Genomic DNA, 24880 nt, shown 5'->3' with positions numbered 1-24880 from the left:
AGCCGGGGCTGCTGGGGGGGCGGACAGCGTGTGGGACACGGGGACAGCCGGGATGCGGCGTGGGGGGACGGCCTGTGCCCCCCCCCAGCACCCGCCATAGCACCGGGACTACAACTCCCAGAATCCCTCGCGGTACTCGCCCGGCCCCCCCCTCTTCTGCGCCTGCGCGGCCCGGCGGCGGTCACTCATTGGCCGCCGCCGCCGCCGCCATTTCGCGCCCTGGCTCGGGCCCTTGGGTGTCGCAGCGCGGTGGGCGGCTCCGCCCCTCTGCCCGGTGCTGGGGAAAGGCTACCCCGGGGAAAGGCTACCCTGACGTCTCCGGAGCCGGCCCCGGGGCCGCATCGCCGCTGGCCCGGCTCCCGCCCGGCGAGCAGGCAGGCCTCGAGCCCAGGCGTAAGGACCCAGCGGCACCCCCCGCCGACCCTCAGGCAGCTCTCCAATCAGCGCCTCCATCGCGCCAGACTGACGGCCGCCGCCGCCAGTCAGCGACGACCGTTAGCCAATCGGGAGGCAACGCGGAGGCCGGGCGCCGAGCCTCCCTCCCACCCTCCTCGCGAGACGCGGGCGGGAAGGGGGCGGAGCGGGCGGAAGGGCGGGTCACGTGGGGGGCGCTCCGCCTATCAGCGCGGTGAGGCGCGGGGTCGCCCCGGCTCCCGCCAAATACGAGCGGGAGCCCCCGGGGCGGGACCGGGCCGGAGGGGCCGGGACAGGCCGGGCCGGGCCGGGTCGTGAGTTCGGCGGCTTCGACCGCCGCTCCGTCCGCCGCCGGAGTGAGCGGCAGGTAGTTCCGCGGTCGTGGTTCCGCCGTGGCAGGTCAGGGCCGAGCCGGGGGTGGCGGTGGGGCCGGGACGCGGTGTGTTTCCGGCGGCGGTTGGGGTGCGCGGGGCCTGCCCGGGGTAACAAAGGAGGCCCGGTAGTCGCCGCCGCGCCCCGGAACCAGGCCCGGGCCTTCCCCGCCGCCTCACCCGCCGTCTCCTTCTTGCCCAACCTCCTTTCCTTCGGTCTGGCCTCGGTAGGGGGCCGGTGTCCGGCGGCCCCGGGCCCGGTGGTTGGCAAAATCCCCTCAGCCTGAGGGGTGCCGGCGGGGCTCGCCACGGCCCCTTTGTCCGTGCCCGCGCTTCGCCTCGGGGAGAGCTGTCGGGCGCTGCCACGGGTCGGCTGTGTCGGGGGAGCAGGTAGCTGACTGGGAATGTGTCACGGGTGTTTATTTATTATGGGGTTTTTTCTTCCCCTCTCGCAGCCATGGAGTGCAGAGACAAAGCGGCTGTTCCTCCGCGGAAGCTCGTACAAGGTAAGGCTGCAGAGGGAGCATCCGTCACCCTTTAGCGTGCTAAGAAGGCATCAGATCTGATTTTGTGAAATACATTGGTTTTGCAGTAATTAGCCAGCCTCAACTGGCTAATCTATTCCAATTCTTGTGCTTAAGAACTAATTAAATATCCTGGTATTTGATTCTTCCCTCATTTGATCGCTTCCCAGTGACACGTACGATGTGACTAAAATAATAAAATGTTGCTGTTTCAGCTCGGTTGCCATTCAAACGCTTGAATCCTGTACCAAAGGAAAAATACGATGCAGATTCAGAAGTCAAAAAAGTAAAGAGCTCACAGAGTGGTTTTGGTCCAGGTAAGGATTCCTCCCTAGATGCATCGCATGCGTCCCTGGACAACGTGGAGAATGACTGCCAGTTGCATTCAGATGTGACTTTTTCTCCAAAACTCGTTAACGGAAAGGGTCCGTTAGACCATTTTATACAGAAAAACGCAAAAGATAACACAAACGAAACTGTAATTGTTATTGAGCTGACAAAGGACTCTAGCCATAGACTAAGTGATGACGTAGACCATGTTAATTTTGATTCAAAAGCATCTTCATCCCTAGCTATAACTAACGGCACGTTAGGAAAAGAGATAAACCAGTTGAGGTGCCTGAATTCCCCTCAGACTAGCCAAATGCATGATTCAATGGAGACTGATGCACCCTGTGAAGCCGTAGCGAATAAAGATGAAGATTTGGTAGATGGAATCCAGTCATGTTCTGGGTTAACAGAGTGTGACAATGTGGAAGACACAAAGGTAAACCAGAGCGAACTGAAGGATGTCATCTTTGAGGGGAAGATGCCTGTAGTGCTCTTGGAGGATATTATGACTGCAAAATCTCCCCAAGTCGCTTCTCTGGATGGAAGTGTCACGTCGGAAAATGAGACCATGGAATCGTCTCATGAAGGAGACTCTGGACTTACCAACTCCTCACTAAGCTCTCACTCTGTGAGCTCACCTGAGGCACAGCCTGCTGCAGAAACAAAGAGGAATACTAGTCCTTTAGCTGCCTCAACGCCTGTTAGGAAGGTTGGTCTCTTTCCTTGGTTTGTTTGGTTTGTTTTTTTTTTTTAAAGCTGTTGTGTTGCAGATAGGTTGTTATGGTTTCCTGCACTTGTAGTGAAAAGGATGAATAGGATATTCACAAAGATCATGAGAAGTGTATGGAAAGCGGTGTTGATTTATTAACAACATAACTGAATTATTGCCCTTTTCAATCTTCCTTTAAATCCTATAGCTAAAGGATTTAAATCTTGCCTGGTTTTGAGCTGTTGGTATATTTGCATTGTGTGAATGTAACTTTAAACGCTGTTACAGGTTCACTTTATTTTTATTTTTTTATGAACTGCTTATGACTTGCATGCCCTGGGAGTTAGTATTTTGGTAATTGGGATAAGGACAGTGTCCAAAAGCAGTTTTGTCCATTAGGCAATGTTTTACAACATCTATTCTATGCTTGATGAAGCTGCCATAATTACTGTGAGAGGATGCTACCCCAGTACCAGTCAGTGCAGATACTTTTCTAGCTCTGAATTTCTGCAACTGTGTCATAGAAAATGCTTTTAAGTTGAAACTACAGTGCATCAGTGGAACTGCAGATCTGTATGTGAGGATGGAGGATGAGCCTCTGTCTCTCTGAACTGGGTGTACAGAGCTTGTGCTCTCAGCCATCTTGTTACGGGCACATCGTGGAGCGCAGGGAGCTGCTTTGGGAAAAAGTCACCGCACGTACAGTGCTCCTGGAGATGCACGATGCTGTTGAGGGGAAGGCTGGAGCACAGGAGGGAACACCTCAAAATTAGGTCTGAATGAACTGGTTTATTGTGATCTTCCAGTTTAGTAGCTCTGCTTTACCAAGAGACCCCAAAACACTGTGATTTTGGGTGCTGTATTGAAGGGGAAGCTTCTAAGGACAACAGTATACGCACAGGTGGCTGAAACATTTTCGTGCCTCAAATGCCTGTTTACTGCTCAACCCTTTTGGGGAAGAGATCAGTGGCAGTTTCTCTTGGGGGGCACAGTCACCCATGGTGAAACCTGTGAAGCAGAGCAGTCCTGGTGAATGTGCACTGTAGCTAAGCCTCACCTCTGGTTAGGCTGGACTATCTGTCCCGTGCATTCGTTTTGGTCAACTACATTATTGGAGGGGAAAATGAGGAAGGCACTGAGGGGTGGGTTGATGTTGCACTGCCAGAAGTGGAGAATTGAGTATGTGGCTCAGGTAAATGAGTGTGAAGCAGCTGGTAGTCTTCCTGCTTATGCCATCTTGAGCCTTTTAAGAAAGATTTGCACCAACTATCCCCCTGGGGTTTAAGGAGAAATTGTCCCACAGGCAAGGAAAAACATCACTGGCCTGGAGAAGGTATGGATGAGTTAGCTGGGGCTTGGAGCTCATGACGTGACAGGCCTTCCATTTCTTCTACTGCATGCTTATCAAGGAAAATGATCAATTTTCATACTGTTCAAACTCGCAATCTCTAAAATAAATACATAAACTCAAACAGGCATGAAGTATTTCCAGTATAGCAGAACAAACAAAAAAAGTACTTGACTCCTGATGTAATATGATAATGCGAACAAGTTACTGGTTTCCTGTGGCGTGAAGTAAGGCTGGAATAGCTCATGTGCTGCTTGCCAAAATGGGAAGTCTGCACCTCGACCTGTATGGCTGGCTGTCCTGGCATGTTTGTTTTCCTAGGTGGAAACGGCTCTGATAAACTAAAGTTCCCAGTTGAAAGAACTCTTTATTTTGTGTCAGGTAAATACAGAATCTCCTGATGCACCTTTGCACTGTGTAAACTTAAATGTCTCTGAGTACAGAAAATAAAGCAGTTGGTCTGTGTTAGTCCCTTAATCGCAGAGTTTAAACACGGTACCTTGTACTGCGAATGGCAGGAGAAGGAAGAGGGGGATACAAGAAACCAAGCCACAGTATGCTGAAATATTGACAAATTAAGCTTTTGACCAGTCTAGGAACGATGCTCTTAAAACATAAAATACCTTTTTTCCCCTATAAATAACAGCTCTAAGAAATGAGAAGTGGACCTGTTGGGAACTTAGCATTGATGCGCTGGTACTAGTGGAAGAGCAGGAGGGGTATGATTACAATAAGAAATGGCATTAAAATATGGATAATAGTACTTGTATTCAGGAAGTTATATCTAAATATCGTAGCAAGAGTAAGTGGTAGGATGCAAAAAAAACGCCAAAACCCAAACCAAGTTTAACTCAAAAGAAAGTGACTTTGCTGTAATTAAATGTGTTGTGCTCTCATGATTTGGAGCAGCTCTAGCTTCTGTTTGTTTTTTCTGCACATGATATTCCCCTGCAAATGATACTTTAGAACTGAGTAGACTAGAGGGATTTGTTTATGCAAAACTTAGTAACGAGAGGACTTAATGTAAACTGAAGCATTTAGATGTATTCAGGCTTAACTGTAAATCAGTGAGATTAGATATGCTTGAACTGTGTTCTGATATCCTATACTGAAGGAATACTTAAGTTGTTGAATATACTAATCTGCAAGAACAACGTTAATATCATTCAAACAAAGCTTGCTGTTCTTTCTGTGAGACTTTTAGTGCCTCGTGGAAAAGGGATGATGTCGCTCTCTAAAACTTGCATTTTGTAATTCCAGGTACATCAGAAATTCCACAAAAGTTCAGCAGAGAAGGAGAAGCTCAGATTGCAAAGAGTAAGGCATTTTCAATGACATAGAAAGTTAGCCTGCTGTGCTTTTGCATTGAATAGTAAGCAAAGCCCTTTGCGTTTCATCTTAGTCCACTTAGAACATCTCTTTTCCTGGTTTTCCTCACTGATGAATATGGAAGAATCTTAATGCATGCAGTTAAAGTACTTGGCTCGTTCCAAAGCTGCTTAATGCATACGTAATGAAGTGTGGGTGGCCTGCACTGCATTTCTGTGCACTTTGGTAAGAGATTAAGAAACTGTAAATGTTGCTGACTGCTTGTCAAAATGCTTTTGAGAATTTTTTCTAAACCCTTCCTGGGAGGGTAGGTGCAGCCTGCTAAGTGGACAGATATGAGTGAAATTTTCAAGAGCCCTCTATTTAGGGTTGGTTCCTGCTTCATCATTCTCACCCTTCCCCCTTTTAAGCCACAAAACATAGGGTCTGCTCTTCATTAATAAGTGAGGCAAATGGGCCGCTGTGTTTATGGCTTGCTGAAGAAACTGTGGGATGTCACTGCTGGAAATGCTCAAGCTCCGGTCTCTGTTTGCTTGAACGCAGCTAGTCAGCAAACTCTGTTCCGTAACAAAAAGGCGGTGCGATAATTTTGCTGTCCGTTCTGCTTTCAGTCATAAAATGCTAAATATAAAGGAGGCTGATGGATCACATGGAGTTCTTGAACAGTCAGTGCTGTATGAGTGGGATTTGCCTGCTGGAAAACTGAATGTTATTTTAACTGCAGTTCGGAAGGCCTGTGCTTATGAATTCTTATTGTGTTTCTTAGTAACTAGTTTATAAAGTTGGTAGGGTACTGTTGTGTGTTTTATATAAGCTCTGTGTGATTGAGCCTGCTCCCGAGATGCTCGCTTTTTACAGCGCCCCATATAGAAGTCCAATCTGTTGTGTTCTTCCATTCTATACGTATGTTAAAAATAGCAGTAATGTGAGGGAGAGATGAGAATGGAAGCTTTATTACACTAAAAATTAAATAGACCCGCCAATCTTGCTGTTAACTTCACACCATTTTCCAAACTACTCAGTAAATTTTCACTGATTACCATGACTCAGTTCTGACAGTATTGGGTTTTTTACCATTGGCACCATTTTGTATGCTGGTTGCCTTCTGCAGTTATTTGTACATTGTGACACTGTTCAGTAAGTCTTGATGTTGCCAAGAAGAGATGTGAAATAAATAAAACGAAACTGAAAATACACAGTGAGGATATTTGTATGTCTGAGCGCAGACGTACCCTAGTTTCCTGGTGAAGTCACCAATGCCTACAATGTAGGGAAGCTATCTTTCTTTAATTTTGCATTTTTTAGTAGGCGTGCTGCATTCTCCTTTATGTTAGTAGACCCATAATGAGAATTTCAGTTGCTTTGGGATGAAATACTGTGAACAGCAACACTTCCAATGTAATCTTCCCCCCATTGTTCCCACAGTGCCCCTTAAAGAAGCTTAGAGCGCCTGGTGTTGTCTGATTATCTAACACAGACTAACACAAGTGACAATTTCTTTGCAAGCTCCAGGACTTACAAAGCAGCTGCACAATCCAGAGTTTGGAGACTTGCATTACTGCCTGAGATAGGATTTTCTGATGACGTTTTTCATTTAGCAGTTTATAATGCAAAATCAGATCAAATTCACTTTTCAAAATTATTCCATGGTAGCCCTGCATTGATATGAAAGCTTAGCTCATGAGGTATGTATTTCCAAAGAAAGTATTTTGGAAACAATCTGAAATCTTCTATTAAATTAATTTTATTTTTTTTTTTTAATTCCCGTATAATTTTCCATAATGCTACAATGGTAATGAAGATGACTCAAATGTAAAGCAAGTAGAATACAAAGCTTCCCTTGATGCTTAGAAAATAGAAACACCTCCATGTGTTAGGAGAAAAGAACAATTAATGCCTTCAGAGAGCCACTACAAGGTAGCTCAGCTGGCTGAGGCAACAGGTAGCTGTGGTTCATAACCTTGTGTCCTGTGATAGCTAGAAATGATGCTGCAGGTGAAGCACTGGGTTGATGCAAGAATCTTCTCTAGTATCTCGGCTGAAGAAATGAAGTCCTTATTTTAGTCAAGTTTTTATGCCAGGAGCTATTACTGTGTACAAAAAGACAGCTTGCTTGATGGCTTGTTTCTGAATCAGGATCAGGAGCGCGCCGACAAGCTGCAGAAGTTGCAAGCAGAAAGGGAGGAAAAGGGAAGGCTGAAAGAAGAAGCAAAAGCTGCAAAAGAGCGAGCAAAGGAGGAGGCAAAGAAGAAGAAAGAAGAAGAGAAAGAGTTGAAAGAGAAAGAAAGGAGAGAAAAGAAAGAGAAGGAAGAAAAGGAAAAAGCTGAGAAACTGAGAGTGAAGGAGGAGAAGCGCAAGGAGAGGCAGGAAGCTTTAGAGTAAGTGGCTTGGTTTCCACAAGTCCTGGGGGATAACTTGTAATGGTGTGAGCACCTTTTCATGCCCACCTTAACTGTCCCTTCTAGAGGCTATATTGGTCAAACAGCATGTGCCTCTTTGTCACGGGGTATGTTTTAAGCGCTTGACAGACTGGATATACGCGACCCTAGTCTCAGCAGCACTTTTTGCTTGCAGGCTGACCTGGGCTTCTGATTTGAAATGGCTGAAAAGAGCTGTCATGCTCTACTGAGTTTTCCCTTCATGACCAGTCTTGCTTGTACTCTTGCAATTTGCTGGCACTGGTGCCCTGTCTGTTGAGGAAGTTGCTTGTAACTTGATAATACCATAAATACCCTTTCCTGGTATTGAGGGCAACTTGAAGCAGCCTAGCTACTTTGTGGCTAAAACAGGTCAATGTTTGCTCTAGAAGGAACAAAGAGAGTCTTCTGTACGCTTAACCAAGTATGGTCCTTGGCGAAATTGATAGATTATCTTCTTGCCTAGCATGATGGGGTCGTAGTCAAGGTCTGGGGCTTCTCACCTCTTCCTCAGTGCAAATAAACACTTCATGGTTTGTGACAATTAAAAAGAACTTTATATTAAAGGGCAAGACTCGAGGAGAAGAGAAAGAAAGAAGAGGAGAAACGGTTAAGAGAGGAGGAAAAGGTAAATGCTTTCTCTAGCTTGTCTCTAAATTCTTCTGCTATGGTGAAATGATGTTAATGGGCTCCCTGGGACCCTGCCGATGGCTGCCGAGCCGTTTGCAACGGGGCTCCTGCAGCTACTGTGGTTCTCCAGGCAGTGTACCCTGCTTTGGTGCCACTTGGGAGTGAGCATGTCCATTTGGGATGCAGCCTGTCCGATCTGATCTGGTGGTGCTGCTCCACCAGTTACATTGTGCAGGTTTCTTGTCTGTTACTTCCGTGCATGTTGGTGTCTTTGCTTTTACCTGTTAAAGTCTTTTCTGCATTTGTTTTTTCAGTGCCCATGAGTGAACTCTATCCTTTGTCTTAGCAATGACATTGGAATCCACATAGCTGTGTTAGAGAAGACAATTAGTTTTCTGTTGAGTTACAGGAGCTGGTAAATGACTGAACTTTGCTTTATACCTCACTAGATTTGAAGTTGGGTCATGCATGAGCTCACCCTGAATTATAAGGCCTTGTCCTACCTTTGTGTTTATAATTTGCATTTCGCTTCTGATTTCAGCGTATTAATGCACAGAAAGCAGAAATTACGAGGTTCTTCCAGAAACCAAAGACTCCACAAGCCCCGAAGGTGAGGTATTGCTGTTCCTGTGTTTTGTTGGTCTTTCATTAGTTGTCTTGTAACAAATACACCAATATCCTTCTGATCTGTCCCTTAGAGCTTCTTAGGTGGACAAAGCATTAGTATTTCTTACTTCCTAATTTCAAAAGTGTAAAGGATTTAAAAAAATGTCTGTGACCAGAGCAGAGACTACAAAAGAGTTTTGTAGTTGCTTTAGTAAAAACCTCAGCTCTGTCTTCTGCTGCATTGGCTGTAAAGACCTAGATTCCCTTGAGAAGATCTGTTGGAGTCTCAGGTAGGAAGGGCTTAACTTAAATCTTCACTCAAACTTCGGCACCTGGTATTGAGTTTTGTTGTATATCTTGACTGTGTTGGTGCTGCAGTTTCTCACGATCCTCACTTAATATTTCAGATTCTTGCTGGCTCTTGTGGAAAGTTTGCTCCTTTTGAAATTAAGGAGAACATGGTCTTAGCTCCCCTCTGTCGTATTGCCCTGGATCCAGACTTCTTAGACCAGCTGGATAAGCTCCTGCGTGCACAGAATAGTGAAGTTTCTTTCTTGAGGGATCTAAAGTGTCGTAAACCACGTAAAACTGGACCTACTTTTGTCAGTAACAGCACTGACGTAGTAAACAGGTTAGTCTGTGGTTTGGGGGTTTTCTTCACTTTTTTTATGTAATGAACTGCAGAATGGTTTTGAGATCATCTTATTCTAATATTGGAGATGATGGAAAGATGGAGCTTTTCTTTGAATACTCCTTTTGTATGAGAATTGTTTCCACGGGGAGCTGTACGTTATAATCTAGATTTCCTTCATTCCATACAACGCTTCTCAAATCCTTCACTATGGGAAATCTTGTGCTTCAGGCAGCTGCCTTTCAGCACTGGACACTAGTGGCCTTAGTGGTGTTTGTCTTTTGATAGTTTTAAAAAGTAAACATACCAATAACTAAAACAGAGCTGCTGTAGGGTTGTAGTTAAGGAGGGGGGTGGCTTGTCTGGAACCCATGTTCTTGCAAGCACATCGGGAGTGCCTGTTCTAATGAACTCAAGCTGTGGGTTGGTATTGTGGCTGAACTGAAGCTTTCTATAAGAAGTTTTCCTGAGCAGCAGGGAAGTGTTCTGTAAGTACTGAAGATGGTCTCTTGTTTTAACAGTGATGTCGTGGTAGTGGATAACTGCAAAACAGATGCTGTTCCTGAAAGGGGGAAATTTGGTAGAATGAAACTTCTGCAGTTTTGTGAGAATCACCGTCCTGCATACTGGGGCACATGGAACAAGAAAACCACTATGATCCGTCCCAGGAATCCTTGGTCAAAGGACAGTGTAAGCACCTCACAGGCAGTGTAGTTGGATTCTTTTTCTTCATGCTCTTGAAGTGGATGTGTGGTTGGCCAAGTTCACTGGTTCTCTCGGATTTCTGATTCACTTGCATGTTCCCTCTTGCTACTGAGTTTTGAAACCCTGAATGGGGTCTGGTGTCGTGCTTTCAAATTATTTACAGAAATGGCATGTTGGCATTTCTTCCAGAAACTACTGGACTATGAAGTAGATAGTGATGAAGAATGGGAAGAGGAGGAACCAGGAGAAAGTCTCTCCCATAGTGAAGGGGTAAGGGTTCCACGTGCTGAAAAATAGCTTTCTGAACCAATTGCATTTGTCAGTGTAATTTCTAACAAGCAGAGTTTATTTTTAGGATGATGAGGAGGAGGGAGAGGATGAAGATGATGACGATGGCTTTTTTGTACCCCATGGGTACCTATCTGAAGATGAAGGAGTGACAGAAGTAAGTGAACTAGGTGTCACTGGATTTCCATCTCTGTTTCCAGTGAATCATGTAATAAATATTGGCAGAGGAAGAAAGCGTGTAGTCTTGGCAGTGATATAACTCATCTCAGATCTGCATGGTTCAGGAGCAGACTTCTGTAGCACAGGGAACATGCTAAAAAGCTGCGTTTAAAAAGCTTTTGTTTTTCCTGGAATGGATGTATCGAGTTCTTTCTCGCCTGTGGCTTTAGGAGTGCGATCCAGAGAATCAGAAGGTTCGTCAAAAGCTGAAAGCAAAGGAATGGGATGAACTGATGGCCAAGGGGAAGAGGTTCCATGTTCTACAGCCTGTGAAAATGGGCTGTGTCTGGGAAAGTGCAGAAAATGACAGCAGCACAAATGCAGACCTAAAGGTTCTCCAGCAGTTCACAGCGTGTATCCTGGATTCACCTGTTGCAGAGGAGGAACAGCAGATACAGAAATGTAGCAAAAAAAGAGCAAAAGATCAGCAAAGTAAGACCTGAAGGGCTAAATAATTGTACTTATGGACTGTTGTACTCCACTTTGGAGCGAATAGATTTTTGTATTGAGTGCGACATTCAGAATGACTTGTTTATGACAAGTCTGAAATCCAAGGCATCTCTGTGAGAGTTCTTGGAAAGGGGTTTTCTGGCATTGCATCCAGTATGGCCTTAGTTACACTCTCCAAAACCTTTTGCTCTAGTTATCTAGGAAATGAAGCCAACAAGACTTCAGTAAACTCAGATTTAGGCCTGTTTACTGAAAGTGTTCAAGCCCATTGACCCATTTATTGTTTAGTTTGTGTGACAGGCTTCAGTACTAAGTATCTCCTGTACCTGGTTAACACAAGGATGTGAATAATGCACATGAAGGCTAGAACAGGGGTTGAAGCTTTCACTTCAGGGGGGTCATTATTATTGGGGGTGACTTTTCTACATCAAATCTAGCTCCCGTTACTATCCCATATCTAAAATTAATCTCAGCCTATTTGTCCTCTTTCTGGACCATATGTACTGATCAGTTACATCAGCTTGGCTTTTCTCAACCTTTAAACAGTTCTTCCCCACAACCTTTGTGCATCCTTTCTTCTCTGCAGTCCTTGGCCAGCTTCTGCCGCTGCTGCATGGCAATGTGAACGGGAGCAAAGTGATCATCCAGGAATTCCAGGAGTGCTGCCGGCAAGGACTGTTCAGTGATGTGACTGCAGCTGCCGACTGTAGCGACACAAGCCCCGCGAGCCCCCACACCTCCCGGCCGCAGACGCCTGTTGGTGAGGACAGCGGTGTCCCTTCCAAAGCCAGGCTAAAGCGAATCATTTCTGAGAACTCTGTGTACGAGAAGAGACCTGAATATAGGATGTGCTGGTATGTCCACTCGGAGGTGCTGAAGAGTTTTGATCAAGAGCATCTCCCCGTCCCTTGTCAATGGAACTACGTCACCCAAGTCCCTTCTTCAGGGAAGGAGGAGGGTGGCAGTGTGCCAGGCGTGGCGGTCCTGCAGACCACCCCCGTGTCGGTAAAGAGGAAGTCCACTGGAAGCATGTCCATCACTAAATTCATGAAAAGGCCTCGGGATGCTGAACAGGTGAGTTCCTGTTGCGGTGCTCTTCCCTAATAAAGAACGATGGGAATGTAGCTGTGCGTCTTCCGTAGGCGAGCGTCCTGGCATGGTTCCCAGATTGGCCTAGATGAGCAGAGTCAAAATATTAAGCTACAGACACTGTCCTTCACACAAAAAGACCCTTTTTGTGGGGAAAGGAGTGAAATTATGTGACTCTAAAGAGATGGGTTTCTTTTGTGTGTCTCCAGCTTGGACTGTCTGTTCCATTTGAAATGTTGCTCTCCTGCTGTTCTTCCATTTTCTGCTATTTGGCAGTGATTGCATCCAAGCTGTGAATAGTTTCTGAGTGTCTGTTTGGCCTTGGTTTTACAGCTGTATATAATTTGTATGCAGGTTTTTATGTGTGTGTATGGCTGCCAGATGTATAGCCTGAGCTGGTGACTTACATCAGTTGCATGTGTACTGATTAAATGTGGTTCCTAAGTGCTGCAACTCAACCCATAATAGTCTGTAAAGTCTCTGGCTTATACTGTCATACATAAAGCTGAATTTCAAGAGCTAGTTTAAAAATATAATAATTCATAGGAACAAAATGAGATGGATTTGGAGTAGTTGCTACTCCAGTTCTAAGCTTTGTTGTGGTTGTCTTGTTGTTTGCTTCTGCTGTTGAGGGTAACCACAGGTAGTATTAAGAGCTTAATCATCCAAAAGGATGACTGAAAAGTGTGCGATGGGTGCTTTAGCTGTGTGATGCTCTGTCACGCTTTTAAGACAGTCAGGCTTTAGGTCCTGAAGCTTGGTGTTATCAACTGTTTGCCTCCAAACATACAGGCAGGACAGGGTTTGCACTGTCTGTGGATTTATTCCTCATCCCCTGTGGACAAGGGGGTGAGGAAAGAAGCCACAGGCAAGGCTTTTTATGCTTTTCATTCCCACTTTATTCTTGTCTTCTTTGGCTTTTCTACTGAAGAAGCTCTGCACTCAAGTATTGATAGGGATCAGAGACTTGTGAGAAGCTGTTCAGCCCCCAAACTCCATCTGCTTGGGTTTTTTCTTACACACTAAATAAAGGCAGAAATAAAAATCTCTGCTTGGTGCCCACTGGAAATTCTGCTTATAACTGACTACTTGAGCAGAAATAGCAAAACAAAGGCTTTTAGTAGAATTATGTCACCAGCCTGAATTCTTCGAAGCTCTCGAAAGCATCTTAAAGCTGCCCTTGTGAGGTGCAGTGCAGCGCAGCTCAGAGCAAAGGTGTCAGAGTCCTGAAAGCCCTTCATGCCTGACATCTAAATCGGCACTGCTCAGGTATTGAGATCCTGTCCTTCCTGTCAAGCGAGGCTGGAGCTTGGGGAGAGCCTAGGAACGAGGTTGGTAGGTCAAGGCTGCCAGGTTCTCTACCCCCGGCACGTGTTACTCTGCCATGAAGCTTGCGCCAGGACTCGTGTAAAAGAAGGTGCTCTTATGTAAGCTGCAGAGAGAGAAAAACTCAGTATTGAAGTGGGCAGTACCTGCACACGTGTAGGAGGGGAATATGTAATCTGAAAACTGTGACTTATTTTAAATTTACATCTTTCATTAGTCTTCTCTTGGAACAGCTCGTAGGGGTAGGGACCAGGTTCTAGGTCTGAGATTTTCATTCCGCTGTTCCAGTTGGGGAGGGAAAAAAACCCAAAAACATTCGCAGCTGTTCAATACTGAGCAACTTCAGTTTGCATCACCCCTTGTATTCATTTTTGCAATTCCAAGTGAGTAGTTTGTGCTGCTCCCATGGCAGCAAATAAGGTCACCAAGGGAAGAACTGTCGCCCCTCCCTGAATAAAAGCTAATTGGCAAAGATGAGGAGGATTTGGGGGGGAGAACATGCTACCAACTCAACAAGCAAGTAATTTTCCATCTTCAGAAGGAAGAAAGCATCCAAAATAATCAGCAGAGGAGGAAGAGATTTCCCTTCCAAAAAACCAACAAAACTGAGTCAGTTTTCAATTAAGGTTTGAACTGACTTTTCGATGTGTAGGCTGTTCATCGCATTGTGTAATAGTGAAACATCTTGGAGCAGAAGCTTGGCATGCTTCCTGCTGTATGTGCCATTGCAGATGAGGCCTTTTATCAAAAGTCAGTGTCTGTTGAAGCCAGGGGTTGCTGATTTTTATTCCCCCCCCTCCCCCACCAGCATGCCTGACTGATCAGACCGTGCTGTGAGTCCTAACTGGGAGAAGTGCCTACTGTAGTCCTTCACAGCACTGACTGTGCTTGGTCTTGCACATCAGCACTGTCAGCCTGCTGATACTGTTGGGTTTTTTTTTTTTTCCCCTTAAGGCTGAAGCTGTGGAGATGGATGGATTTCAGGCAGACACCGAGGAAGATGAGGAAGATGATGACTGCATGATTGTGGATGTACGGCCAGGCAAAGGTAGGAAAATAAATCAATAGCAGTCTCTTGGCAGGTGCTCTCTCCCACAAGGGAGAGTACAACAGTGGGAACGGTGTGTGGCTAAACCTGTTGCAGTTTTTCTGCCACTTTTTCACCAAGCCTTGTGCTCTTCTCTTGAGATGTTTTATTCTAGGTACTTCTCTGCTTTTTATGTTTTATTCTAGATGCTTCTTTGTTTTTTATGGTCTTCTCTAACCTGCTCTTGCCCTTTCTTCCCTCCTTCCACCAGTCGACTAAATAGTGCAAAGTGCTTGTGACTAGCATTTGGCTGCCAGTATTACCTTCCCCCCCCCCTTCTTTTTTTTTTTTCTGATAAGAAAAGTGAACGCTGGGGTCAGTATCAGCAGATCCACTAACTATTGGTAAATGTTGCCAAGCAGGGCTGGTCTCTGGGGCGTGCATACTTATGTTCAGAGCCCTTCCAGGACTGACAAGGTCTGGAGCATAACTTCCCCTCTGCTGCCTTCTCGAAGTCTTCGGTGCATGCTGAATTGTCTGTTCTGAAGGAAATAACATCAGATAATAACCAAGCTCTTAGATGTTTGACAGGTGAGGGCTCTGATCAACACTGTGCAGCTCTTCTCTAGAATCTAAGCAGTTGCTTATATTTGTGTCCCAGTTATCCCTTGGAAAATGGCTTTCAAATCTCCACTGCTATAGCATATCCTTTCAGGCTACAGATTCAGAAACAGTGGGAGGAGGATGTGGAGCGGCTCCTTTCATCTCAGTGAGGTTTTAACTATACATACTTGATCATACAGATCAATGACTTAACACCAACCACATGATGTGCATTCAGCTCTTCTAAACCGCTTTCAAAACCTCCAAGCCCTTTCTTACTGCTCTCACAATAGAGCTCTTTCATAATGCTACTGGCACAACCTGAATTAAGGAAAGTGTTTTTTTTGTGTTGGGCAGCTCCTCTAATTGATAGAGAAGGGCTCGTGCATATTCCCAAAGCCTTAAATTCTATAGAGTGTTTGACCCATTCTAGACATATCTGGGTTCTCCTTTCTATCTCAGCTGGTGCTACATTCCTCCTCTCGCCTTCCGTAAGAGACAATGTAACTGTTTGACAAGAAGCTTTGCATTTAATCTTAAATGGCTTTTGCTTATTACAAGACTGCAGTGGGATGAAAGCCTTGCTTCAGGTTTGTAACCTCTTGTTCTGAGGGCGGGGATGCTATTCAGTAGCTTGCCTTCCTTGGGCTTTGTTGACACACATGCAGCTGTATTTGTTTAACTCTGCCTGAGTCTAAAGCACTGAAAAGGTTATGAAGATCCTTTTATGGTGAAATTATTTTTATTCTGGATTGATGTTAACCCAATATTAAAACCAGTTTTTAAACAGAATTGAAAAGGAGACTTGCAACAGATATGGGTAGACAAGCTAAGACAGATAAAGCATGTAGTAGTCAAATTCTTCTAGATTAATGAGGATATTTAAAAAAAACAAGCAAAAAAAAAAAAACCAACACACTTTCTACTTTGCAGATTCTATGTTGGCAGTTGCTGAAACAGCTTCAGAATCTTGTGGCACAAGAGCTGCTCACCAGGACACCAGCATGGTCAGCCCATCTAATACAGTTTGAGACTTAAATGCCTACTAACTTCTCTGTATGTATGTAGAATGAGTTAGAAAATTTTAAACCTTGTGTATCTTTGAACAAGATACTTGCAAGTATTCTGTATTTCTTGTAAAGAGAAGACAGCACTTTGTTCTGCTTCAGACCAGATGGCAGCTTAAATTTTTAGTTCTAGTTTTTAGCTTAAAAATACTGCATATTAATCTGTCCTTAATAAAGCATTATTGAAATTTTGATACTTCTTTGTAATGGAAGGTATCTAAGTAAGTTATCTCTAAATCTAGTGCAGAGACTTTGAAATAAGCTTATTGTGATGCCACTGGGGGAATTACTCTGTTCATAATGTATAGCATGGCCTTGGGTATAAATGATGTACAATTATATTTGAATTTATGCTATCTATATCATCCTGTTTGTGGTCTTACTTGCTACAGAGAACAGCAGCAGGGCTTTACCTTTGGAAAAGAAAAAAAAAATCCACCTTGTTTCTCCTGTTTTGGGACAGGCCAGTATTTATTACATATCAGAGGTAGATTACTGGTCTCCTGTACACGTTGCTGCAATAGAAGCTGTATACATAAAAGCTGCTCTCTACCCCACAGAAAAAACTTTAAGATTGAAGTATAAAGGACTGAACTAGCATCAAACTTGTTTATGTATGTAACAAACTTGCTGGGGCTTTTGACTTTATATGGCTTGTGAGTTGATGGATCAGTTCCCTGAAGTACTGGCTGTAGTTTGAGGCTTCATCTCTTACTGGTGGGCAGCGTAAGTAGCTGCTGCCTGTCATCAGTCTCCTGTTCCGTTGTCCCCTGTTCTGTCTGTGGGTGGCATGAAGTGAAAAGGTGGGTAATGCCACAGCTGCACCAGTAACACCAGTGCCAGCCCCAGCACTGACTGGAGCTCGTCTGGATTTCAAACCTCTAAGAGCAATGCAATTCAAATAACTTTGAACAGAACTCAGTCTTTAAATATTCCATTTAATCAGATTAAGCATAATTTTATCTAAATATATTCTCTCCAATAGGAGTTACAGTGCACACAGAAGCAAAAGGAAAAGCTGAGTTCTAAGCCCAGCCTGATATCCAGGCTCAATTGATTGGTAATCCAGCCTAGTACTAGCACCTAATCTCTCCTCCAAGGGAGGAGAGTGGTACTTCATCATGGTCTTGGAAACACCTCAAGCATTCACTGCTAGAACTTGGTTTTTAAAGCCATTTGGAGCAGTCTGGTAAGTGTCTTACGGGGCAAGACTGCCTTAGTGTATGGCTACTGGAGTTGTGGAGGTGACCACAGGGTTGGTGTGACATGGCAGAATCTAGACTCCCACTCTGCAGAGCTAAAATAAAATCATTTCTGAGGTCACATAGCTGGAAGCTCCAACAGTCTGTATGGGAAAATGAGGGAACAGTCTAAAACCACCAGCACTGAATCCACTCCCCTTTATTTCATGACAGCGTCTGGACTCTGGAGAGAAGTTCTGGTTTCAGGGGGCTTCCTGACTGCTCCTCTCCTGACGCCTGAATGTCTGCCATGACTGCTGCATCCCAGGCAAGAGTCAGGAGGGCTGAGGGCACCTGGAACAAAAAAGGCAGAGTTATTAAACTATAGCTATGTTATACTTTGACCTCATAACATGCTGTGTATGTTCACAGACCTGGAAAAACTTAGAAACAGCACTTCAACTAAAAAGGACAAGTGTGGATTTCTGCAAAAAGCTCCTTAGGGGACGCTGCTTTGGGCTTTCTGTTGGAAGCCTTGTGCTAGAGCTGTGCTTGCCTCAGTTGCTGCCTCCCCTCTTTTCCCAGTGTGGATGCTAACGCTGTGATAGAGCTGCCGACAAGTACTGCAACCTGCATTTGCTACAGGACATAGGTCTTTTCCAGACAGACCTCCTAGCTGTGAGCTAGAAGCCTTCAAGCAGTTGCTTTGCTTGAGCTTAATATGAAGGGGCTAGAGCACAACTTGCAGCCCTGAGAGCAGAAGACACAAACTTCTCTAAGTTACGAGCAGCAGATGACTCTGACAACCTGAAGACCCCTGTGGAAGGTACCAGCTATCTTTTTTTACTCACCAGCCCACATTCATTGAAGGCCAAGTTCTCGTCAGTCAGTTTGAGACCTCCAGGTCCCAGCAGCTCAAAGGGCAGCCAGTCATCTCTGAGTGCTTCTCTCACAAAGTTGTAGAGCGCAGATACTGATTCTCGTGCATAAAAAGTCCCTGCCATGAGAAAACAAGGTGAGATATTGAGAGAGAGTCTGGCATTTACCAAATCTAATCTTTTTGTGGTAGGTTTCGTGGGGCTCACGTACTGATGCTAACTTTATGAACTACTTCAGTGACAGAAACAGCCTGATTCAGCTGAGCAGTATAAAAGCAGAATCCCCAAAGAAAAATATTACTTCAATTGTTGCAAGCCCCTGCCAGCCTGTAACAAAAGAGTTGGGAAAGCCTGAAATGATTTCCAGAGTTCTACTGTGAAATTTGAAGAGGATTTATACTGTTGCATAGCCTGACGCCACACGGGCAACCTCATGCTGGTTACTATAACAAACTGATCTAATGAGTCCAGCTTGCTTGCAGTAGCCTGGGAAGAGCACGCTTTAATTAACAGCGCCTTGAGATTCTTCTCTCTCCACTCCACCCTGGCTTCCAGTCCCAACCTTGTGCAGGTGAGGCAGGTGGAGGGCTCAGAGATGGGAAGAGTTCTTAGAGAAACACTACCCCACTCTGGCTTTTTGTTGCTTTATTCTACCAGCTGTGTTCAGCACACCTCAAGCCTGCTTATTATTCAAGCTCTTGTGCTGCAAGTATTCTCAGAAGCTTTTGGAGGTGTACAAAGAAAGGGTAACAAGTCTTTTTACCTTGGAGGATGTATCCATCAGGAAACCGGACTCGCATCAGGGTGTAGTTGTACTTCCGCATTTCCCTTTGTTCTTCTTTCTCTCGCATGGCTCTTGTCCTCAGCATCGAAGCCTTCTCCACTGCTTCTGTCCTTTAGAGAGGAAAGCAATTTTTAGCATGAAGAAGTACAAGACTCCTAGCTGGCATGGCGTGCCCCCTGGGCAGTCAGGGCCCTCCTTCTAAGCCTACTCACCGGAGCCGTTGCTCTCGTTTGATCTCTTCTGCAGTGAGGTTGTAAAAGTCATTTGGCAGCTCAAACCGAGCAGCTTCAGGTGATGGTTTAAATACACAGAGCTGGCGATCCAGCTGGGCTCTCACAGGCTCAGAGCTTAAAAGCTGCTCTTTGTAGTCCTTGAGGTCTTCCAACTTGGTCAGCATTTCTTCCTTCAGTACGTAGTACTCCTCTGTGGTCTCTACAACCAAAGGACAGGAACTGAGTCCCTTGTTCTTTACATGACTAATGCATGAAATACAAGGGCAAGAATCTCCAGAAAATGTAATGTCTTAACAGGGAAGCTGCAGGGTGAGTGGCTCTTTCTGTTACAGCCCTGGAGCTCTCTCAGCAACCAGAGCAGCCTTGCTAGCCTCCCTGGGCTGTCCCACTGCTACTCGAACTGCTGACTCCAGTTTAATACACTTAGATTTCTTGCCTTGTCCTGGAACAGGCAGTGTTTTTGTCTCAAACCCGATAGCCTGGAAAAATCTGTGTATCCCTTCCAGGCAGCTTATCCTTTCCTGGAAGAAAAGGAAAGAATTTAGATGTAGTCTGCTCCAGGCAAGGACGTTCCTAGGCAGAGCACCTGCAGGAGTCTTGACCTCACCTGAAACACTTTGTTCTGCAGTTTGATTCTCCGGTACTTCTCCTCCTCTGGATGGAGATAGATATTATCCAAGTACCTGCAGAAAGAGGAATGCACTGCATGGATCAAAGCAGGCGCTTAAGGACATGCTACCCCAACGTGTAAGAAGACCTCACAGTATTTCTTGTAGATAAGTTAGCTGAAAAACTAAGGAAAGTAAAATATGTCAGTGTTTCATGCCCAAGCCAGACAGAAGATGGGGGTGGCTGATCTCAACCAGCAACTCCCAAACTTCTTGGACTACTGGACCAACTCTTAAAACATCTCTGAGACGCTGACATTATTTCAGCTGACACTTGAGATGGTTCAAATGTTCAGCTTTAGTTTTCTTCAGACTTTGCCTGGAGCACAGCAAGAAAATCTGCCTGTCTGTTGGCCTGGCAGGGAAGGGACAAGCTCCCAGCACACTCAGTCCTACTAACGCAGCCCACTTACTTAGCCATGGTCTCCACGCCCACGCGTACTTTCTCCCGGTCCTTATTGAAGGTGTGAATCTCCATGATTGAGGCAGCCACCGGGTCTACAGAGAAATACTGGGGAGAAGGAGAGAAACTGGTCAGGGGTAGCTGATGCTACTCTGCACAAAGGGAGGCGTGGGTCTGTTTTGGTTTAACCCTGACCGGCAGCTCGGCACCACGCTTGTTCCCCCCACAGTGGGATGGGGGAGAGAATTGGAAGGGTAATATTAGGGAAAAAAAACCCCAACCCATGGATTGGGCTAAAGACAATTTAATAGGTAAAGCAAAAGCTGTCCGTGCCAGCAAAGCAAAGGAATTATTCACTGCTTCCCAGTTTAGCTGTTTCTGGTGTGTAATCAACTCTGTTTTCATCACAAATCCAAAATGCAGCACCATCCAAGCTGTTAGGAAGAAAATTAAGTCTGTCCCAGCCAAAACCAGTACAGGGCCAAAGTTCCCAGTCCCAGCATTTCCAGCAAGCTGAAGGGAGGGTGCTCGGACAGGCATTTGAACAGAGTTGCCCTTCAGGAGACAGTGGAGATTTTACAAGGAGAAGGCAGAGCGTTGGAGAGGTCAGTGCTCGAGGGGACCCACGCCACAAAACGAGTTAAAACAGGAGGAAGGGAAGCCACGTGGCCGGCAGACATGGCGCTTACCGACTGGATGGCTTCTCTGAGGTGCTTCTCCTTCTTGTCTTTCTTTACGACTGCACCGGTCAACGGGCATATGAAATAGACCCCTGAAACAGAGGGGGCAGCTGCCCCCTCCTTGTCTGGGGAGGTGAGGTCCTAAAGGAGACAAAACCAGGCACCGAACTGAACGCAGGAAGGTTTTGTGGGGTTTTTCTGTTTGTTTGTTTTTAAATAACCTGGCAAATCTGCACAGGACAGGGGCAGCAGCACGGAAAGGTGCCGATCAGGGAACAGCAGCATCTCTCATACCTTTTCCTCTTCAGAGAGCCCTTTCTCGCTTGCAGCTGCCTCGGCCATCAGCTCTTTTCTCACTATGAGAGACAAACCCAGGTTACCACAGTGGATGGGGCAGAGGTTCAGCAGGTTTCAGAGGGCTTTGGACTGTACAGCACCACCCTGGGGAAGTGAACACCTACCCGGGTGCTCTGATCCCAGCCTGAGAGCCCACAGAGTGAGCGTGACCCCTGTTTCTATGACACTCAAACAGTCGCAGAAACCATCTGCATCCCACAACGTCCTCCAGGGATGCACCCGAGCAGTTGCTCACCCAGGATCTCCCTCTCCGGGCTCAGCTCGGAGCTACACCCATCCCAGCCAGCCCCACCATCCGGCTGCCCCGTCCCTACGCCGGCACAGCGGCTCTGTCTCCTCCGGCAAGCTCCTACCCTGGTTCTTGATGGCCTCCTGGGAGGAAGGCAGCTTGGCCTTGGGCTTCAGCTCCATCCGGGCCAGCGCTGCGGCCGCCGCCATCTGCGCTTCATCGGTCGGCGCCTGACGAGGCTTCGGCGTCGCTTCGGTTTTCGGCTTCTCCTTGGGGACCCTGGGCAGAACGGAGCAGCAGAGCTCAGGAGGAGATGGGCTCTGCCGTCCCACCGAGACGACGACAGCTCCGCAACCGTGCCGGTCTGGATGTGATTACGGTAATTACCGCCCCGGTTGCCCCCCCAACGCCACCCCGGGGAACCGGCCGCCCCGGTGCGGTGGCATCGCTGCCCGGTGAGTGTCGGCTCCCTGCGGGAGCCCCGTGGGATGGGCGGCTTGGGCACCGCGGTGAGCGTCGGCCACTGGGCTCCGGGTCGGTCCCAGCCCGGTGTCCTCGGGCCGCCCCTCCCGCGTACCGGGCGGCACCGGGCCAAGGGCAGCCGCGGGGCCCGTGGATACCGGCAGCCGGGGAGAGCGGGGCTGAGGTGGCCGGCTCCCCCAGCCGGTCGGCCCCGCTGGCTGTCAGCAGCCCCCCCGGGAACGGCTTCCACACACACACCCCCCCCCTCCACCGGGCCCATCGTTACCGGAAAGTTTCCCCCCCCCGTACCGGGACGGCTCCGAGAGCTTCTGTCCGGGCCCCGCGGTCTTGAACTTCAGGTCGGCCTTGATCTCCTGGAAAAACTTGCGCATGGCGGCGGCACCGGGACGGGGAGCGGGCCCGCCGCGCCTCTCCCGCGCTTCCGCCCCGCCCACGTCCCCGCCACCGGAAAGGGGCGTGTCCCTCACGCAGGTTCTAGCGCCGCTCTAGGCTTCTAACACTCTATGGCGTCGGCGGTCCTCCAGCGCTGAGGGGAACGGGGAGGTGGGGGGGCTGGGTGTGAGGGCGGGCCTGGCCCCCCCGCCCACGGACCCCCACAGCCCCCACGGATCCCAGGTTGGCACCCACGGACCCCCACGGACCGCCCCCTCCGCTGCACCCCGGGAGGAACCAGCAGCCCCGGCCTGACCAAACCAGCCCAAAATGGAGCCCACCGCCACACCGGAGCAGATCTTGCCAGGCCCCGGCGGGGAGCCGGGGCTCAGGGAGCCTAAAAGATGAGAGGATTTTCTGTTCTCACTGCCCGGGCCCGTGGGCAGGCCTTCCCTCACCTGCCTGTCTTCCTGCCCTGCAAAGCGGGTTTGAAATCAGCCGATGGGCTCAAAATTTGGGGATGAAAGCACACCCCTGTGAGTCTCACACAAGTCTTCCTCCTCCTCCTCCTCCTCCTCGTGGGGACACGGGACGGTTGGTGCTGAAGAAGAGGCCGCCTCATCCCAAGGACATCGTTAGCGGGATCGGGCCGGTCGCCCATCCCAAATGGGGGTTGCACGTTCACCCGCGCAGGCAGCAGCTGTGGAAATGGCAACCTGGCATCCCAGCACCGGCAACTGGGCCGAAAGCCCACCGTCGGCACGGGGACCGACACCTGGGCTGCCCCAACGGCACCGACAGCCAGAAACACGCGGATGGAGGCCGGATCCAGGCCCGCATCGCCGGCAGGCGGTCACGCACCAAGTCACGGTGTAGCTGGGACCCCCACACCCACGGCACAGGAGACGCCACGGAGTAGCACGGGGACCCCCAAAAACTGCACAGGGACATTTTTGCTGTCCTGGCACCAGTCACATGCACCGCAGGCTCTGCACCGCCAGCAAGCCAACGCACAGCCCGGCAGGAGCAAGGTGACATGGAGAAACACAAACCAACTCCCCCTGGACCTGCCTGCTCCTCAACACCCCTTTACTTCATGAATTCCCTCCCGCAAAACCTGGAATTCTCCCTCATGCGCATCCCAGGCCACCACCCGTGGTTTGTCCCCACTCACCCTGTGTTCCCCCTTGTCCCCCCCCCACCCCAGGGCCACAATCACCCTGTAAATAATTTCTGGGCCCCCCCAACCCAGCGTGGTTTGTGTTTTGTACCCGCCTGGCTCTCGCTGAGCTCTGGCAGCTCCAGCTGCCACCAAATCGCATGTAACCGCTTCAACATCAGGCGGTGAGCCCGGCGCGGGCAGCCAACCATTTGCATTTCCATGATCTCACAGAGAAACCAGATTTGGGTTAAAACGAGGTTTAAAAATCAAGGAACCTTCCAGGTGGACTCCTTACACCGTTTTGCTCCAGCTTAGCTAGACTGAGTTCAAATTTTAAACCCAAAGATAGGGAAATCAGGTCTAATGCTGTCCCCCAACACCTTGTCCCATCCTGGGGACCCTTCCCACACCCCACCCCCCCCAAATAGGGAAGACCCCTCGGCCCCCCCACACCCCGGCACCGGCCAACTCCGGCAGGGATTCGGCCGCTGTGTCCCCAGGCTGGGGGGCCAAGGCTGGGGCGGTGGATGGGGCAGGGTCAGAGCTCACCCTGGGGTGCAAACCCCCCCTCCCCGCCAAAGTCCCCCGTGTCCCCCGCAGGCCCCAGCCCTGTCCTCCCTGTCCCTGCAGGCGCTAACCTGGCTACTCAGCCTGGGCCAGCCCCTGGCCCCCACCCCACAGCCCCGATCCACACCCTATAGCCCTGACCCACACCCTATAGCCATGAGCACACCCTATAGCCCTGACCCACACCCTGTAGCCATGAACACACCCTAATAGCCCTGTCCCCCACCCCACAGCCCCCTCCCCATAGCTGTCCCCCACCCTATAGCCCTCTCCCCATAGCCCTGACCCACACCCTATAGCCATGAGCACACCCTATAGCCCTGACCCACACCCTGTAGCCATGAACACACCCTAATAGCCCTGTCCCCCACCCCACAGCCCCCTCCCCATAGCTGTCCCCCACCCTATAGCCCTCTCCCCATAGCCCTGACCCACACCCTATAGCCCTGTCCCCCACCCCACAGCCCCCTCCCCATAGCTGTCCCCCACCCTAAAGCCCTCTCCCCATAGCCCTGACACACACCCCATAGCCCTGTCCCCCACCCCACAGCCCCCTCCCCATAGCTGTCCCCCACCCTAAAGCCCTGTCCCCCACCCTAAAGCCCTCTCCCCATAGCCCTGACCCACACCCTATAGCCCTGTCCCCCACCCCACAGCCCCCTCCCCATAGCTGTCCCCCACCCTAAAGCCCTCTCCCCATAGCCCTGACCCACACCCCATAGCCCCCTCCCCATAGCTATGCACCCTATAGCCCTGTCCCCCTCCCCATAGCCCTGACCCCCACCCCACAGCTTTGTCCC

At 48.4% G+C, this 24880-nt stretch overlaps 2 protein-coding genes across 6 annotated transcripts; one reads left to right on the top strand and one right to left on the bottom strand.

The window, feature by feature from the left end:
• The first annotated feature begins 227 nt into the window (after positions 1 to 227).
• On the top strand, positions 228 to 16392 carry CHAF1A (chromatin assembly factor 1 subunit A). 3 transcript variants are annotated; one of them, XM_075038069.1, is made up of 15 exons: positions 228 to 393; positions 1241 to 1291; positions 1525 to 2348; positions 4957 to 5013; positions 7162 to 7403; positions 8010 to 8070; positions 8614 to 8682; positions 9086 to 9309; positions 9831 to 9999; positions 10204 to 10284; positions 10370 to 10459; positions 10692 to 10953; positions 11558 to 12045; positions 14341 to 14434; positions 15950 to 16392. In XM_075038069.1, exons 2-15 carry the CDS (start codon positions 1243 to 1245, stop codon positions 16045 to 16047), a joined length of 2808 nt encoding a protein of 935 aa, XP_074894170.1. In that variant the 5' UTR covers positions 228 to 393; positions 1241 to 1242; the 3' UTR covers positions 16048 to 16392. The 3 variants fall into 3 exon arrangements, with proteins under 3 accessions (XP_074894170.1, XP_074894169.1, XP_074894171.1); XM_075038068.1 differs by lacking the exon at positions 228 to 393 and adding an exon at positions 624 to 781; XM_075038070.1 differs by lacking the exon at positions 228 to 393 and adding an exon at positions 624 to 813.
• A 609-nt stretch (positions 16393 to 17001) lies between these two features.
• UBXN6 (UBX domain protein 6) lies at positions 17002 to 23918 on the bottom strand. 3 transcript variants are annotated; one of them, XM_075038071.1, is made up of 13 exons: positions 23627 to 23918; positions 22884 to 23051; positions 22268 to 22332; positions 21621 to 21775; positions 21205 to 21266; positions 20920 to 21051; positions 20241 to 20338; positions 19767 to 19842; positions 19596 to 19680; positions 19139 to 19358; positions 18906 to 19036; positions 18116 to 18261; positions 17002 to 17618 (listed from the first exon to the last, which is right to left on the bottom strand). In XM_075038071.1, exons 1-13 carry the CDS (start codon positions 23732 to 23734, stop codon positions 17490 to 17492), a joined length of 1575 nt encoding a protein of 524 aa, XP_074894172.1. In that variant the 5' UTR covers positions 23735 to 23918; the 3' UTR covers positions 17002 to 17489. The 3 variants fall into 3 exon arrangements, with proteins under 3 accessions (XP_074894172.1, XP_074894173.1, XP_074894174.1); XM_075038072.1 differs by having other exon boundaries at positions 23623 to 23916; XM_075038073.1 differs by lacking the exon at positions 23627 to 23918 and having other exon boundaries at positions 22810 to 23038.
• Between the last annotated feature and the right edge of the window lie 962 nt (positions 23919 to 24880).

Source organism: Buteo buteo, chromosome 10 (assembly GCF_964188355.1).
Source record: "Buteo buteo chromosome 10, bButBut1.hap1.1, whole genome shotgun sequence".
In the NCBI taxonomy this organism is placed as follows: Eukaryota; Metazoa; Chordata; class Aves; order Accipitriformes; family Accipitridae; genus Buteo; species Buteo buteo.
Note: the sequence above shows the minus strand (reverse complement) of the source record. Positions and strands in the feature narration are given on the sequence as shown.

Excerpts from the sequence above, each read along its gene's own strand:
- CHAF1A (XM_075038069.1), top strand. The coding sequence starts at position 1,243 with ATGGAGTGCAGAGACAAAGCGGCTGTTCCTCCGCGGAAGCTCGTACAA. Across the intron at positions 8,071-8,613 it reads GGTTAAGAGAGGAGGAAAAG|CGTATTAATGCACAGAAAGC; the intron begins GTAAATGCTTTC and ends TTCTGATTTCAG. Across the intron at positions 10,285-10,369 it reads GTCTCTCCCATAGTGAAGGG|GATGATGAGGAGGAGGGAGA; the intron begins GTAAGGGTTCCA and ends GTTTATTTTTAG.
- UBXN6 (XM_075038071.1), bottom strand. The coding sequence starts at position 23,734 with ATGGAAATGCAAATGGTTGGCTGCCCGCGCCGGGCTCACCGCCTGATG. Across the intron at positions 23,052-23,626 it reads CAGAGCTCAGCGAGAGCCAG|CTGCTGCCTGCGCGGGTGAA; the intron begins GCGGGTACAAAA and ends CCATTTCCACAG. Across the intron at positions 19,681-19,766 it reads TGCAGAACAAAGTGTTTCAG|GAAAGGATAAGCTGCCTGGA; the intron begins GTGAGGTCAAGA and ends CTTTTCTTCCAG.